The sequence below is a fragment of the Anabrus simplex genome, chromosome 6 (assembly GCF_040414725.1).
Source record: "Anabrus simplex isolate iqAnaSimp1 chromosome 6, ASM4041472v1, whole genome shotgun sequence".
Taxonomy (NCBI): Eukaryota; Metazoa; Arthropoda; class Insecta; order Orthoptera; family Tettigoniidae; genus Anabrus; species Anabrus simplex.
In genome coordinates, this window is record NC_090270.1 from 255,641,885 (window position 1) to 255,655,483 (window position 13,599).

General features: G+C 40.9%; 1 protein-coding gene across 4 annotated transcripts in view; it reads left to right on the top strand.

Annotated features, from left to right (window-relative positions):
- Positions 1–13,599, top strand: part of LOC136876412 (5'-AMP-activated protein kinase subunit gamma-1) — a 1,375,241-nt gene that overhangs the window by 1,318,395 nt on the left and 43,247 nt on the right. For all 4 annotated transcript variants that reach the window (XM_067150367.2, XM_067150365.2, XM_067150366.2 and 1 more), the window contains one exon: positions 2,234–2,371. In XM_067150367.2, coding sequence (XP_067006468.1) covers positions 2,234–2,371 — 138 coding nt within the window. The remainder of the gene's footprint in view (positions 1–2,233; positions 2,372–13,599) is intronic.

The window sequence follows — 13,599 nt, forward strand, 5'->3', positions numbered from 1 at the left end:
AGTAGGTTAAGTATAAAGTGTAATTAATCTGGACCTAGTTTTAGAAGCTGTCTATTACACGAGTTTCTAGCCGATATTGTACAAAGAGTTAAAGAAAGCATGCAGCGAAAATTATCTGGACTTCTGCCAGAAACATAAACAACATTCCAACCTGGAGACCGAGCTAAATGAAAGGCTATGCAATATATCAGTTAACAAAACTGCTTTAAATGAAGACCAGGACATATATGTAGGATATGTATACATTTATATAGTAGTGTGGTAAGGGCACATGCTGTTCACTCACGAAATGTTTGCTGGCAGATGTAATAAGTCATTAAGTCTCGATGCAGTCTTTGTTATAGATTCTTATTAAAGGGAATTTATCAAATTTATTAGTAATTTGTTGCACACTACTGATATTTTAGCTCCAATTAAGTGACATTATGTTATTGCACAATGAAATTTCTACATATTTAATAAGTAATACAGTCTAAACTAGCATACTGTTATGAATAAAGTACTGACTGTTATTTTACTTTTTATTTTACAAGTTGCTTTACGTCGCACCGACACAGATAGGTCTTATGGCGACCAAGGATAGGAAAGGCCTAGGAGTGGGAAGGAAGTGGCCGTGGCCTTAAGGTACAGCCCCAACATGTTTTTGGTGTGAAAATGGGAAACCACGGAAAACCATTTTCAGGACTGCCGACAATGGGGTTCGAACCCACTATCTCCTGAATGGAAGGTCACATCTGCGCGCCCCTAACCGCAATGACAACTCGGTCGGTAGTACTGACTGACTTACTGAACTAATTTAATCGTGACCGAGCTCGATAGCTGCAGTCGCTTAAATGAGGCCAGTATCCAGTATTCGGTAGATAGTGGGTTCGAACCCCACTGTCGGCAGCTCTGAATATGGTTTTCCTTGGTTTCCCATGTTCACGTCAGGCAAATGTTGAGGCTGTACCTTAATTAAGGCCACGGCCGCTCCTTTCCAACTCCTAGCCCGTTCCTGTCCCATTGTCGCCATAAGACCTACATGTGTGGGTGCGACGTAAAGCAGTTTGCAAAAAACCCGTGCATGGCCCAACTAGTAAACACACACATGCAATTATGCTTGACAATGAATAACAACACTTCACTAATTACTGGCTATTTACAAAAGTATGTTCTCCTCAGAATGGGTCTTCGACTGGGAGTATTTACCTGGAACGGGCGATCCTTCCTTAATATTTACTGACCAGTTTCACCTTTCACTTCGCTTCGCAGCATTTTCATACAGCAAGGTTCGAATGCATGTCCGTTGGTTATCACAGCACACGACTGCTGTATACTTGTTCAGACGAGACCGATAACTCGCACATCCAACTCACGTTACTGGTCCCCACATATCACTCGACAAGACAACAACACAGCTCAACACCAACAACTCAGCTACCCCCTGTTCGCGGCGAGCTTGCTTTTATATACTGGGCGATGAAGTTTCAGTATCTTCGTTCCAGTTTCGCCTTTGCGAAAATCTATGGAGACACCGGGCGAAAAGCACATTGGAAACAGGGACAATTCCCATTCTCGTCGCTAGATGGAGGCTTCATTCATTCCATCCCTGACCCGGTCGAATGTCTGGAAACAGACTGTGGATTTTCATTTTCAACCATACCAGATATAACCTGCTTGCTAGAAAAGTAGCAACGAAACATAGCAGAAATATAAACCTCATTGTGATAGATTTGTTTTTGTGAACTGATTAGGTGTCCGATCGGTTAGATTACCTAATAGGGACGACTATCTGTTGGATTTCTCTCACATAATCAACGATATCATTTCGTCTTTAGTTTCCTTTATAGTCTGTGTCGCTTTGTAACATGTTTCCATTTTTTAACATTTATTTTTGTCACAAATCAAAAGAGGAAGAGTACAAATACAGTTGTAATACTACAGTACGTATAAAATTAATTAATATTGTCTCTGAAACAAAATGTATCTAGTTAGCTATTCTAACATCCAGGCCTGAGAGTAAGGGTTTTCGTACAAATATCCTGATTATCTTTGGAGAGACTGCGAAATCTAGCATTTTTCAGATATACTCATCTTGATTATTTATTTCAAATGTGAAAGTTTCATCACAATCCTAACCGAGAACTTTGTGCACTCTCCTTGTAAGCAAACACAGTTAAATGAACTTCCATAGTGTTTGATACATGTTGATGTCTAATATTAAACTGATTCCTGTTTTCATTTTGTGTTTCAGAGGAAGATGAGAGTCAGATCTTCGTGAAGTTCTTTAAGTTTCACAAGTGCTACGATCTCATCCCGACTAGTGCCAAGCTGGTCGTGTTCGATACGCAGTTACTGGTCAAGAAAGCGTTCTTCGCCCTTGTTTACAATGGTAAGTATCTCCTGAATTGTTATTTCTGATGCAGCGTGGGCAGCTTTAAATAACACTCTAGTGTTTACTGTATTTCACTGAGATGGTGCTGAAGTCAGCAGTTTTACTACCTACAGCGGTAGCTCTAGGGGTAGTGTGGCACGCTGACATGTCTCTCCCTAGGCGTATGAAAATAATAAACATGATTTCCACCTCCTTATCCACTTTCAATCACCATCATTCATTTCATCTTCATTAACTCCTCGGCTGAGGTTGGCGGCAAGGAAGAGTATTTGGCCGTAAAAACATGCCATAAAATTTCATCTAATCTCAACCCCAGCCCCGTATCAAGACACGGGACTAGAGGTTTGTCATACTTATCTATTGTCAAAATATGTATTACATCCTCACAAAGCTGAGATTTCACTTACTCCGTCTCTTACCACCGCCTGGCTCTCGTGTGACAAGCGCAACTCGTCTCCAACAGTGTTGCTTTGGGTGCAAGCTGTGTGCGCGCGCACTCTCACTCGAATGTTACCAGAGGATGAGATGTTTGTCACACAAGTGCGAAATTGCGTGTAATACAACAGCTGTCTGGGTGAAATATGAATAATTCGGTTAGCGCACTCCCCAGGACTCCGTTTCTATATAAATGAAATTATAATTGTATCTATACACTTCAACGGTTTGTTTGTTTGTTTGTTTGTTTGTTTGTTTGTTTGTTTGTTTGTTTGTTTGTTTGTTTGTTTGTTTGTTTGTTTGTTTGTTTGTTTGTGTCGACATCACGTTCCGTTTGCTCATTATTTAACCTTTTGAAACGAAACCTCACAGATATTTAGATATATATTTTATATTTAAATGGATGTTTTTGGAAACGTGTGTGTTTACAAATAATATTTTTAATATTTTTTCTCAAATCTTAAATTTTTCAACTTATTTCTCACCGAAAAAATATTATTTTTTTCTCATTACGATAAAATCACAGGAAAACATACGATCGTTTAGTTGAACATATAGTACTGACAAAAAGTTCAGAGCGGTAGTGTTAATACTTCCTGAGAAAAAGGAATATTTGTCTCGAAAAAAACAAAAGTGAAGAAAAATGCTGTTAAAGATGTGTTACCTTAATGTGCACCAGGCCTATATTCAGGATCATCTGGGTTGTCTTCATCCTCTCTGTTCCTTTTCTGGTTTCTTTTTAACTGCCTAGCTTGTTTAGAACTTGCTTGAAATTTGATATCAGACTTTTTCATACAGAAATTGTCCATTTCATAGCACGCGCCCATCATGTTCACTTGTGGTTCTATACCCAGTTTTTTCAATACTTTAATCCTACCATTGTTCCCCTCATTGAATGCCAGCACGGCATCATATATTTTCAGTACGTCCTCTGCCAGGTCCGGCTTTTACTTTCCTCTTCTTGAATATTTCTGAGATCTTGGCATTGTTTTAGCACACGAAAATAAAACTTCTAGACACGAGGAAAAGATATTGAATTTGGTTGTTTTCAAGCCAACAAATGAATGTCGCAAGGCGTCATCCATTCTTACGAACATACAAAACTCTCCTGCAAACCACAAACCTCTGAAATAGAAAGGAACTAGCCAAAAAAAAAAAAAACCGAAAATATGCCGGATCTCACGAATAGATCTTAAATGGTGTTCAGCAAACATTTTCAGCAAGGAACCATTGTAAATTGGACTTCAGGCTATCAAAATAACATAAAATCTAAAATTCGATTTTTTGTTGGGACCTTAAGCAGCTTACAACTTTCTCGACTTTCTCGAAACTGTCAGGGATAACCGGGTTGTGCATTAGACGCCTTATTATTTGAATAGTATACAGTAGCATAGCAATATTAAGGGGGCTCCCCGTTTGGGTGGAGGCACTAGAATACATTCACGGTATCCCCTGCCTGTCATAAGAAGCGATTAAAAGAGGGTTCCACGAGCTCTCAACTGGGAAGCACGGGATCCCCAGCTGAGTGCCAGACTTCTCACTTTCATCTTTACTTGGTCAGATCTCGTTCGCTTTCTATCCCCCACGGTATTAGGTTTGCGAGGCCTAGGTATTCTTTTGTTTTAATGTCCTTTGTGGCCCTTCTCTTTCTCTTGTCGATAACTTCATTCGTCGAAGCGTCGGACCTCTGATTAGCTGTAAGAGAAGATGGCTGCCCGGTTGTACTTCCTCTTTTAACATTCATTCACTGGCAGTCACTCGCAAGCGAGTATGACAGTCGTCCTACTTAGGGTGTCTTCAGTTGGCTGATCAAATCAGTTCGTGATCTGCACACTCTCCTGCAATGGTGATATACAAACATTGAGGAGTTAGAGAAGACAGTATGTGTGTGATTGAGTTCTTGACTATGTAGAGGGAATTACCGCGTAGTCGTTAAGTTTTATGAAAGCAGTCACATTAAGGTTACTCTTTTTTTTTAAAGGTACATCTGTAGGCTAGTATGTGTTTGTATTTAGAAAACGATGTAGATTACTGCCGTTCTTCCCCAGGATTCGCTCTGCCTTTTACAAGTGCGCTGCTGTGTTGCGGTACGACATCTCTGTTCTTCAAATAGTTATTCCTTGATGGATGCTACTTCTCCAGGTTGGGCGGTCGAGAGCACAAGTTTCCCAGGTGTCATACGGATGGTACACTACCTCATGGTGGGTTTGGCGCTGTCCTTATACCTATTGTTATTAGTGTTGGTTACTGAATGCATGATTCGAAGCAGTGTATCGATTCATTCAAATGTCCGAGTGAATCGATTCACAGCAACGGCGAGCTCACGGCACACGATTCAGCTTACTCCCAGCGGACAGTGCTGAGTGGCGCACTCACTGGACGTTGACGGGGAGCCGAGCTTCCGCTGCAGCGAGACAGTGAATCATGACACATCGAAAGAATCGTGAACGAGCGCGGCTCAGTGAGACACAAGATACACACGGCTCCTTATCGGCTCACTGGACACTGGCGGGTGGCGGAGAGCCGAGCTTCCGCTGCAGCGAGACATACAGTGAGCCATAGCACACCGAAAGAATCGTGAACGCGCACAGCTCAGTGAGACACAAGATACACACGGCTCCTTATCGGCACACTGGACAGTGGACACTGGCGGAGAGTCGGGCTTCCTCTGAAGCGTTACATACAGAGCCATGGTGCACTGAAAGAATCGTACGCTAAATGGACTCCCGAGCTCAGCTCATTTGAAAATAATAAAAATAATACCCACTTGCATTCAGCGTCCTCTTCTTGCAGGGTGGTTTAAATAATAGATGGGTTTATTTTCAGTGTTAAAAGGGTAGTCAAAACATAATTCTAAAGTAGCTAGTAAGTAGGTAGGCTATTAGGTTATACTATTTATTAGTTTAATGAATCTTAGTATTATAACTTAATTGACATTTGACATTTAATTAAACTCGACTCTAGCCTGCCCTATGACTATGAGTCATGCTCATAACCACTCAGAAGTACCTGTTTTATATTGGGAAGAACGGCTCAGTATTCTCTCAGTTCATATGTCACATCGTTGCACAAGACTTCAATAATATGTGGACAGTAAGTGACCGACTGACGCAATAACTTAACCAACAGTATGTTGAATCACAAAACCAGTGGGCTACTGTACATCTCGGGTAGCCTATACAAAATATGACGATTTAAAAAATCCTCTGCTGATAGAAAAATACAGTACATATTTTCAAAAATGACTTAGCGAGTTTGGACGTGCGGTTAGTATCGCGTAGCTATGCGCTTGCATTCGAGGGATGGTGGGTTCGAATCCCACCGTCGGCAGCCGTTAAGATGGTTTTCCGCAGTTTCCCCATTTTCACACCAGAAAATCCTGGAACTATACCTTAATTAAGGCCATGGCTGCTACCTTCCTAATCCAGGACCTTTCCCACCCTGCGTCGCCGGGAATATTCGATATATTAGAGTGACTAGCATTTATTTCTAAGAAAGGAGTTCATAGTATGAAGACCAGATGGCAGCTGCGAGCACTGAATGCTGTTGCTGCTGTCTTACCATTACATAATACACAGATGCAGTAGGAGCGGTGACTCTAATGTGCCGTGAATTGGATTACTGTATCGATTCAGTAACGTGAATGGAATCAAATGAAATCGATTCAGTAAAATGAATCGAATGTCCCATCACTAATTCTTATTACCTCCAACACGGCGGCTACCGTCCCGTAGTTCAAGGTAGAGTAGGTACTTGTTTTGACTGCGGACTCTTGTGCCCAACCCACCCGAGCTGACAATCACCACCAAATTTATCCGTTAATATTAGCGCATTAAAAATGTTTTTAATTAAAGGAGTGAAAAATATAATTTGCAATCTTTTCTATTTCATACGATTTTTGGCGTATGAGGAATTTGCCCTACATTAACTGAAATAACGGGTAAACGGTTGACTCTATCGAGAAACGACAGCGGGGTTCGAACCCACTATCTCCCGAATATAAGATCACAGATGCGCGCCCCTAACCGTACGGCCAACTCGCACGGTTTAAATTATAATCACTGGCTAAAGAAAGTAAAGAAAATAAAGATGTTAGACAGAATAGGAATGGGAACTGTTGGGATAAAGATACTCAGAACGTAGATAAGATGCTGATCAAGAAAGTAATGGTATGAATGAAAAATACTGAGAAGCAGATGATTATGGCAGAATGTAAGACCAAAAGAACATTACTGAAATCCTGCGAAATTATCCCGAAGCTGTCAATAAAGAAAGGCTCACGAATAGAAAAGTAAGAGGTATGGTGTGGTCGCTAATAGGTACCTAAGAACAGGGGTCATAGAGAGAAATATGACGAATATTGTTGTTCATTCTGTGGAGAAACAATGGTAGAGGTGCCTCTATTGAAATGTAGGGGGAGTGTCTCGTTTAGGGTTAAATATCTGGGTAGTGAATATAAAACAAAAATGCAAAGAAATAATTCCATACATTTATAAAATAAGGAATGTATTGTGCCTCCCTCTTACCCGAAGGCCCCGGGTTCGATTCCCGGCCAGGTCAGGGATTTTTACTTGGACCTGAGGGCTGGTTCGAGGTCCACTCAGCCTACGTAATTAGAATTGAGGAGGTATCTGACGGTGAGATAGCGGCCCCGGTCTCGAAAGCCAAGAATAACGGCCGAGAGGATTCGTCGTGCTAACCACACGACACCTCGCAATCTGCAGGCCTTCGGGCTGAGCAGCGGTCGCTTGGTAGGCCAAGGCCCTTCAAGGCCTGTAGTGCCAATTGGGGGGGAGGGTTGCACCGGGAAGATCAGCAACATATTTCTGCATTTTAAAGAATTGTGGCAAAAGAAAATAATCACTAACGAAAATAATGAAGGGTAGGACATATGTTTGTCTAGAACATGTAACATTGTAGGCCTATACCGTCAAGGACGAAAAGAAAAAAGTGTTATCTTGTGTAGAATGAACATAAACAGTAGGGCCTATTAGGTTTGAATATGTTTAATAGACACAGCTGTAACAAGGAAAATCTAATGTATGCATCAAACAAATCCCCTAGTTCCCCAGTTTCAGGTCATCTGGAACTAGGGGATGGGAGTATTCTAAATATGATTTACGATTGTTGCAAATATTTAATCACTGCTATGTAAATAAAAATAAAAAACAGAGACGAGATAACGTTATAAACATCAACAACGCAAGTACCTTCGTTCAAGCTATTGCTAAACAATGAACATTTTATATTTTGAATGTATTTTTTTCTTTCATACAGTTGTAACTCGTGTGGAATTTTTTAAAATGCTCTAATCCCTTCACACTCTTTGCTGTCAGAATTCGGTAACATGTGCACAACTTGGAGCTCTGCACGTGGTGAGACAATAAGTTGACATTTTTCTGGAGGTTGAGGCCGAACTAGCAAATGCAAAAGAACAGTCGCTAAACGACGGTAGATAAAGCTTGCCGTAATAACAAGCTTTAGAAGTTTGTGATTCCATAATCCTAGAAGTAAAATCTTGGTTTCAATTTAATTATGTTAATGCGAAGTTATTTCTGGTGGAAGAGTTCCCTGAAACTTGCCCTTGCAAAATGGTTAAAAACCGTAACCTTCTTAAGTAAGGAAAAATGAAAAGCGAACTTGTGTAGGCTACTATTCTGGACCGGAACTGAGAAAAAGTGATGAATGTGCGACACTTTTAAAAGTTAAGCTTTTAAAATTGATTACGGTGTATACAGCATGTGTGTCTGTTATTCGTACAGGCTTCAATTTCTTATCAAGTCACGTATATTCACATTAACGATTGAAAAAGTGACATAAAACATACCGTATATTACGGGTAAAAACATGGTTTGTCAATGACAATTCGTTAGTGAAAACCATACTTATTTACATACAGGCAAGAAGATTTTATATTAATGTGCCGGCATCGACAAACGGGTGTATCAGTTGTATTCGTACACATGGACAGGATGATGCCCACCGTTTGGTTGCGATGCACGGAAAAGTCTCAGTGACGGCATACGACTGGTCAAGTGCTATAGTCTCCTTCCTAGTGTACAGTAGCCACAGAAAGTATTCTTACACCAACATTTTAATATGTACCTTGTATATTAAGTACCATGAAGTAATATAAACACATCCAGTGGGACATATGCATAAAGAAAAGGCACCCAGCTGTACATTTGCTCTGAGATTTACAGCGCTCAACATAATAAACAAATAAACTCGTCTTTCAACACAACAAAAAGTATTCGTACACTACTAGATAATTCAAACACTTGCCGAAGTCTTTGTTCAAACAGAGTCTTAATACTTTGTATGCATGCCTTTAGCTTTGATGACCTGCTTCAGACGTCTTGGCATTGAGTTCACAAAACGTTGGGTGTACTCTGCAGATATGTTGGACCATGCATCTGAGAGTATCTCTTTAAGATGTTCTTTACTAGTAGGATGGCGTTTTTGCGCTTCTTTGCCTAGATCCCACAGGTTCTCTGTAGGATTGAGATCTGGACTCTGCGGTGGAGTGAGAAGTCTTCTTGGGGCATTGTACAACAGCCATTCACGGGTTATCATGGCACAATGCTTAGGATCATTGTCCTGTTGGAAGTGGAAGACTCTTTCCAGATGAAGCTTGTGTGCACTGCTGCTTAAATTATGGCGCAACACATCTATGTACTTCCTGGCATCCATAATACCATCAATAAATGCCAGGTTTCCCACTCCATTCGCAGCCATGCAGCCCCAAACCATCACACTCGCTCCACCGTGTTTTACCGTGGAGATTACATGTTGAGGCTCAAGTTCGGTGTTTGGTTTCCGCCATACCTTGCTGCTCCTACCAGTTCCAAACTGTGTAAACTTCGTTTCATCAGAAAAAACAACAGTGTTCCAAAATCCATTGTGTTTTCACAATACTCTTTCGCGAACTGTAGGTGCTTCTGCCTATTTCTTTCACTTATAAGTGTCTTCTTTCGTGGACATCTACTACGCAGGTTCGCACTGTGCAATACATTCCTTATAGTTTGCACACTCACCGTTTTGTTGGACCTTGAAGTGAGTTCTGTAGCACTCCGGAACGGTTTCTTTCGTGCCGAATGCACAATATTGCGTTGCTCCCGTACTGTCAGCACTTTTGTACGACCAGATCTGGGATTGTTTTCTGTTTGTCCATATTTATTAACTATTGAACTCACCGTAGTAAAGCTAATGCCGAGCTGTTTTTTCCAGTCTGACGATAACTTTTACCTTGTTCATACAGTAACACTATATTCTCTCGTTGCTTCAATTAAAGTTCCGTCTTCATTCGCCCCATACTAAGTAACCTTGCGGCAACGACAGCACAGAGATGACTGAAGAGATAACAACCCCTCCTACAGGCACAGCGGCGTAAACGTGTGCGACAACTGGTTTAACCAATCACAAAGACAGTACATTCGTACTGTACGAATACTTTCTTGGCGGTACGATCTGCTGTCTGTATACAGTATCGTGCCGATCATGTTACATTTTTAAACGATCTGTATGTTCAGCGTGTATATCTGATGTCTGTCGTTATGCCGTTTATAAATCTAACTTCAGCTCGTACGCCGTAATGATGTTCCATCACATTCCATAGGTGTACGAATACTTTCTGTGGCCACTGTATCTGTGGTGACCATCGGTAGGAATGCAGATTTAAGTACGGAGCTCAAGAACACTATACTTAAACTGGCACTTAAAGGACTGTCATTAGAAAAAATTGAACAGCTGGTCAATAGAACACATTCTACTGTGCAATATGTGGTTGATACATTTAAATACAAAGGCACTGTTAAGAACACGCCAAGGAAACCCAAGAGAAAGTGTTTAACTGAAAGGAAAGAACGGCTTCTTGTTCGGCTTATAAAGTCAGATTCCAAATTAAGTGCACCAGTATTGAGACAACTCACAGAGGAACGAACTGGAAAGAAGATCAGCAACTCCACCATCCGTCGGATCCTGTATCGGCATGGGTACTATGGAAGAATTCCTCGGAAAAGGCCATATGTAAGTATAAAAAACAGACGGCTTATACTGACATTCGCTAAGGAGCATATAAATAAGGAGAAATAATTCTGGAATGATGTTATCTGGTCTGATGAGACAAAAAAAAAACCTTTCTTGGGTCAGATAGCATCCACAGAGTATGGAGAAAAATGGGTACAGACAATGTGACGAATACACTCCCAACCGTAAAATATGGCGGTAGGTCTGTAATGTTTTGGGGCTGTATGTCAACCAGAGATGTGCGTAACATACATTTCATCGACGGAATAATGAACAAGGAGGGCTATAATCCCGTGGGCAAACGTGAAACAGAGTGCCGAAAATATGGGGATGCCACCTGTTTTTATTTCCAGCATAATTATGAACCAAAACACACTGCTGATGTTAAAAAGACATGGTTGATCTGGAACATTCCTAAGCAGCTTAGAACACCTTCCCAGTCTCCGGATTAAAACCCCATCGAACATCTTTGGGCTGCGTTGAAGAGGAATCTCCGTTGGCAACGTATGCGTACGAAGGAGGAACTTAAAAGTGTGATTCTTCAGGAATGGCAGAAAATCAGCCCCGAGATGTGCAGGAAATTAGTGCACGTATATGCGGCGATGATGTCAGGTAATTAAAAAGTCTTGGGGACATTCAACTAGATATTAACATGTTCCAGGAACCCTTTATTTGTTTGTTTATTTCAAGTGTTCAGTTTGCTTGTACGAAAAGGAATGATACAAGATTATGGGCGCGCTTTTCTTTATTAGAAGCATGATTGCAGACAGATACAGTATATACAGGGTGAAGCGTAATTCGCGCACTCGGACGTCACAGCGCGACTCCTCACATGCCAGCAATAAAAAAAATGTCTCTTACAAAATTTCGTCTTGCGAGTATATCCGGCAGAAAAACGACGTTGAAGAGTAGCAATCTGGCAACACTGTAACCATATGTAGGATAACTACCGCTGTCAGCACGTTTTCGTCGTGCTGTACAGTTGGTGCAGTGGGTAGGGTTTTTGGTTGGCATGCAGGAGGTCGATGGTTCGATCCTGGGTTGAGGCGCATTTTTTATTTGCTAATTTCCATCTGACATTACCTACTGTAATACAGTAAGACACCGTTTCTGAGGTCACATGTATCCTACATTTACAACATTTTGCAACGCTGAAACAACAAATACCTGGTTAGATTAATAAGAAATAGACAGCTGAAACAAACAGGTTTCACACCTAGTAGATGAAGTGTTGCGAATAAATTCACGCCCATAACGTGGAAAGGGCGCCTTTCAAAGCTGACCAATGAAAACGATTGTTCGTCCATTTCTAGGATCGTAGTATGTAAGTGCAAATGGTTTCTAGAGGACCCACTGCAGTCGCTGTGGACGATTAAGATACCATACCACCTGGACTACATTTATGAAATAAAAAACATACGCAGCAACCCAGGATCGACCACTCGACCTCCTGCATGCTAACCCAAAACTCTATCCACTGCACCAACTGTACAGTACGACTAACTTCTGCTGACAGAGGTAGTTCCCCTACATGTGGTTACAGTGTTGCCAGATTGCTACTCTTCAACGTCGTTTTTCTGCCGGATATACTCGCAAGACGAAATTTTGTAAGAGACATTTTTTTATTGCTGGCATGTGAGGAGTCGCGCTGCCACGCCCGAGTGCGCGAATTACGCTTCACCCTGTATATGTTTTCTGAAGGCTTTGTTGAATGTATGTTGAGTGAATAAAATCCTTTTCAGTTTATTATTTTCTGGCAGCGCGTAGAAGTACTAAAGCAAACAGCCAGTACGAATAGAATAGGCACATACTGTATGTTGACTGCAGAAGCATAGAAGTGTTTCTTCATCTTCATGATGATGAAAGGTTAACTACGTCGGACACGATGTCTCGTGAAAAGGCATTTGGTTAAGAGGATACTGTAGATCGAAGTGTTTGCCAACAAGGAAGAACACCGTATACATTGAACATGTTAAGCACGTGCATGTTCACCTAATAAATCGACAGTAAGGTTTTTGTAGAGAATGCAAATTCGAATGTTGTAAATTGTTTTTTTCTTTTAAATTGATCATTGTACGATGATGTAACTCTTCCCCAGCGTGTGATGATTAGCGGCTGATTGGAATCTTTAAGTAGGCCGTATCGGTATGTGTGTTGTGGTGGTGGTGATTACTGTTTTAAGACGAAGTGCAACTGGGCAACCATTCTCTTACTACTAAAAATAGGGGGGGAAATGGAAAGAGGTCTGACACTTCGAAAAGTAAAAAGTATCGACAAAATAGAGGGGGGTGGGGGTGGTGAGGGCTACGAAGGGCGTGAAAACGAAAGACTCCCTAAGACTCGTCGGGGTCGGAAAAGAACAAGGGTGCATCATCATGCTTAATATATGCTGTGATGTCTTATGTTTGAGCTTCAAGCTGCTTTTCAGCCAGCAGAACTTTGTCCTCCGTGGTGTAAGGTTGGAAAATCAGTCGAGATGGTGGACATTTTCTTGTGTTGGTTCATCACCATGTGTAATAAATCATTTGAATAAAGGCCTTAGATAAAATCACCTCTATATTTTGAAATTTTTTAACATTTTTTTTTGTTATTTTTATTATTACATCAATGTTATTTACAATCATTTGTGTTCCAAGTGCATGTACAGGATTTCCCTTCTGTTATATACAAATGTGAGTCATACTTGCAGATTAATTTCAGTCGTATCACTTCTTATTCATACATTATTTTTAAAACCTTAAGTTATAACAATAAAATATTGT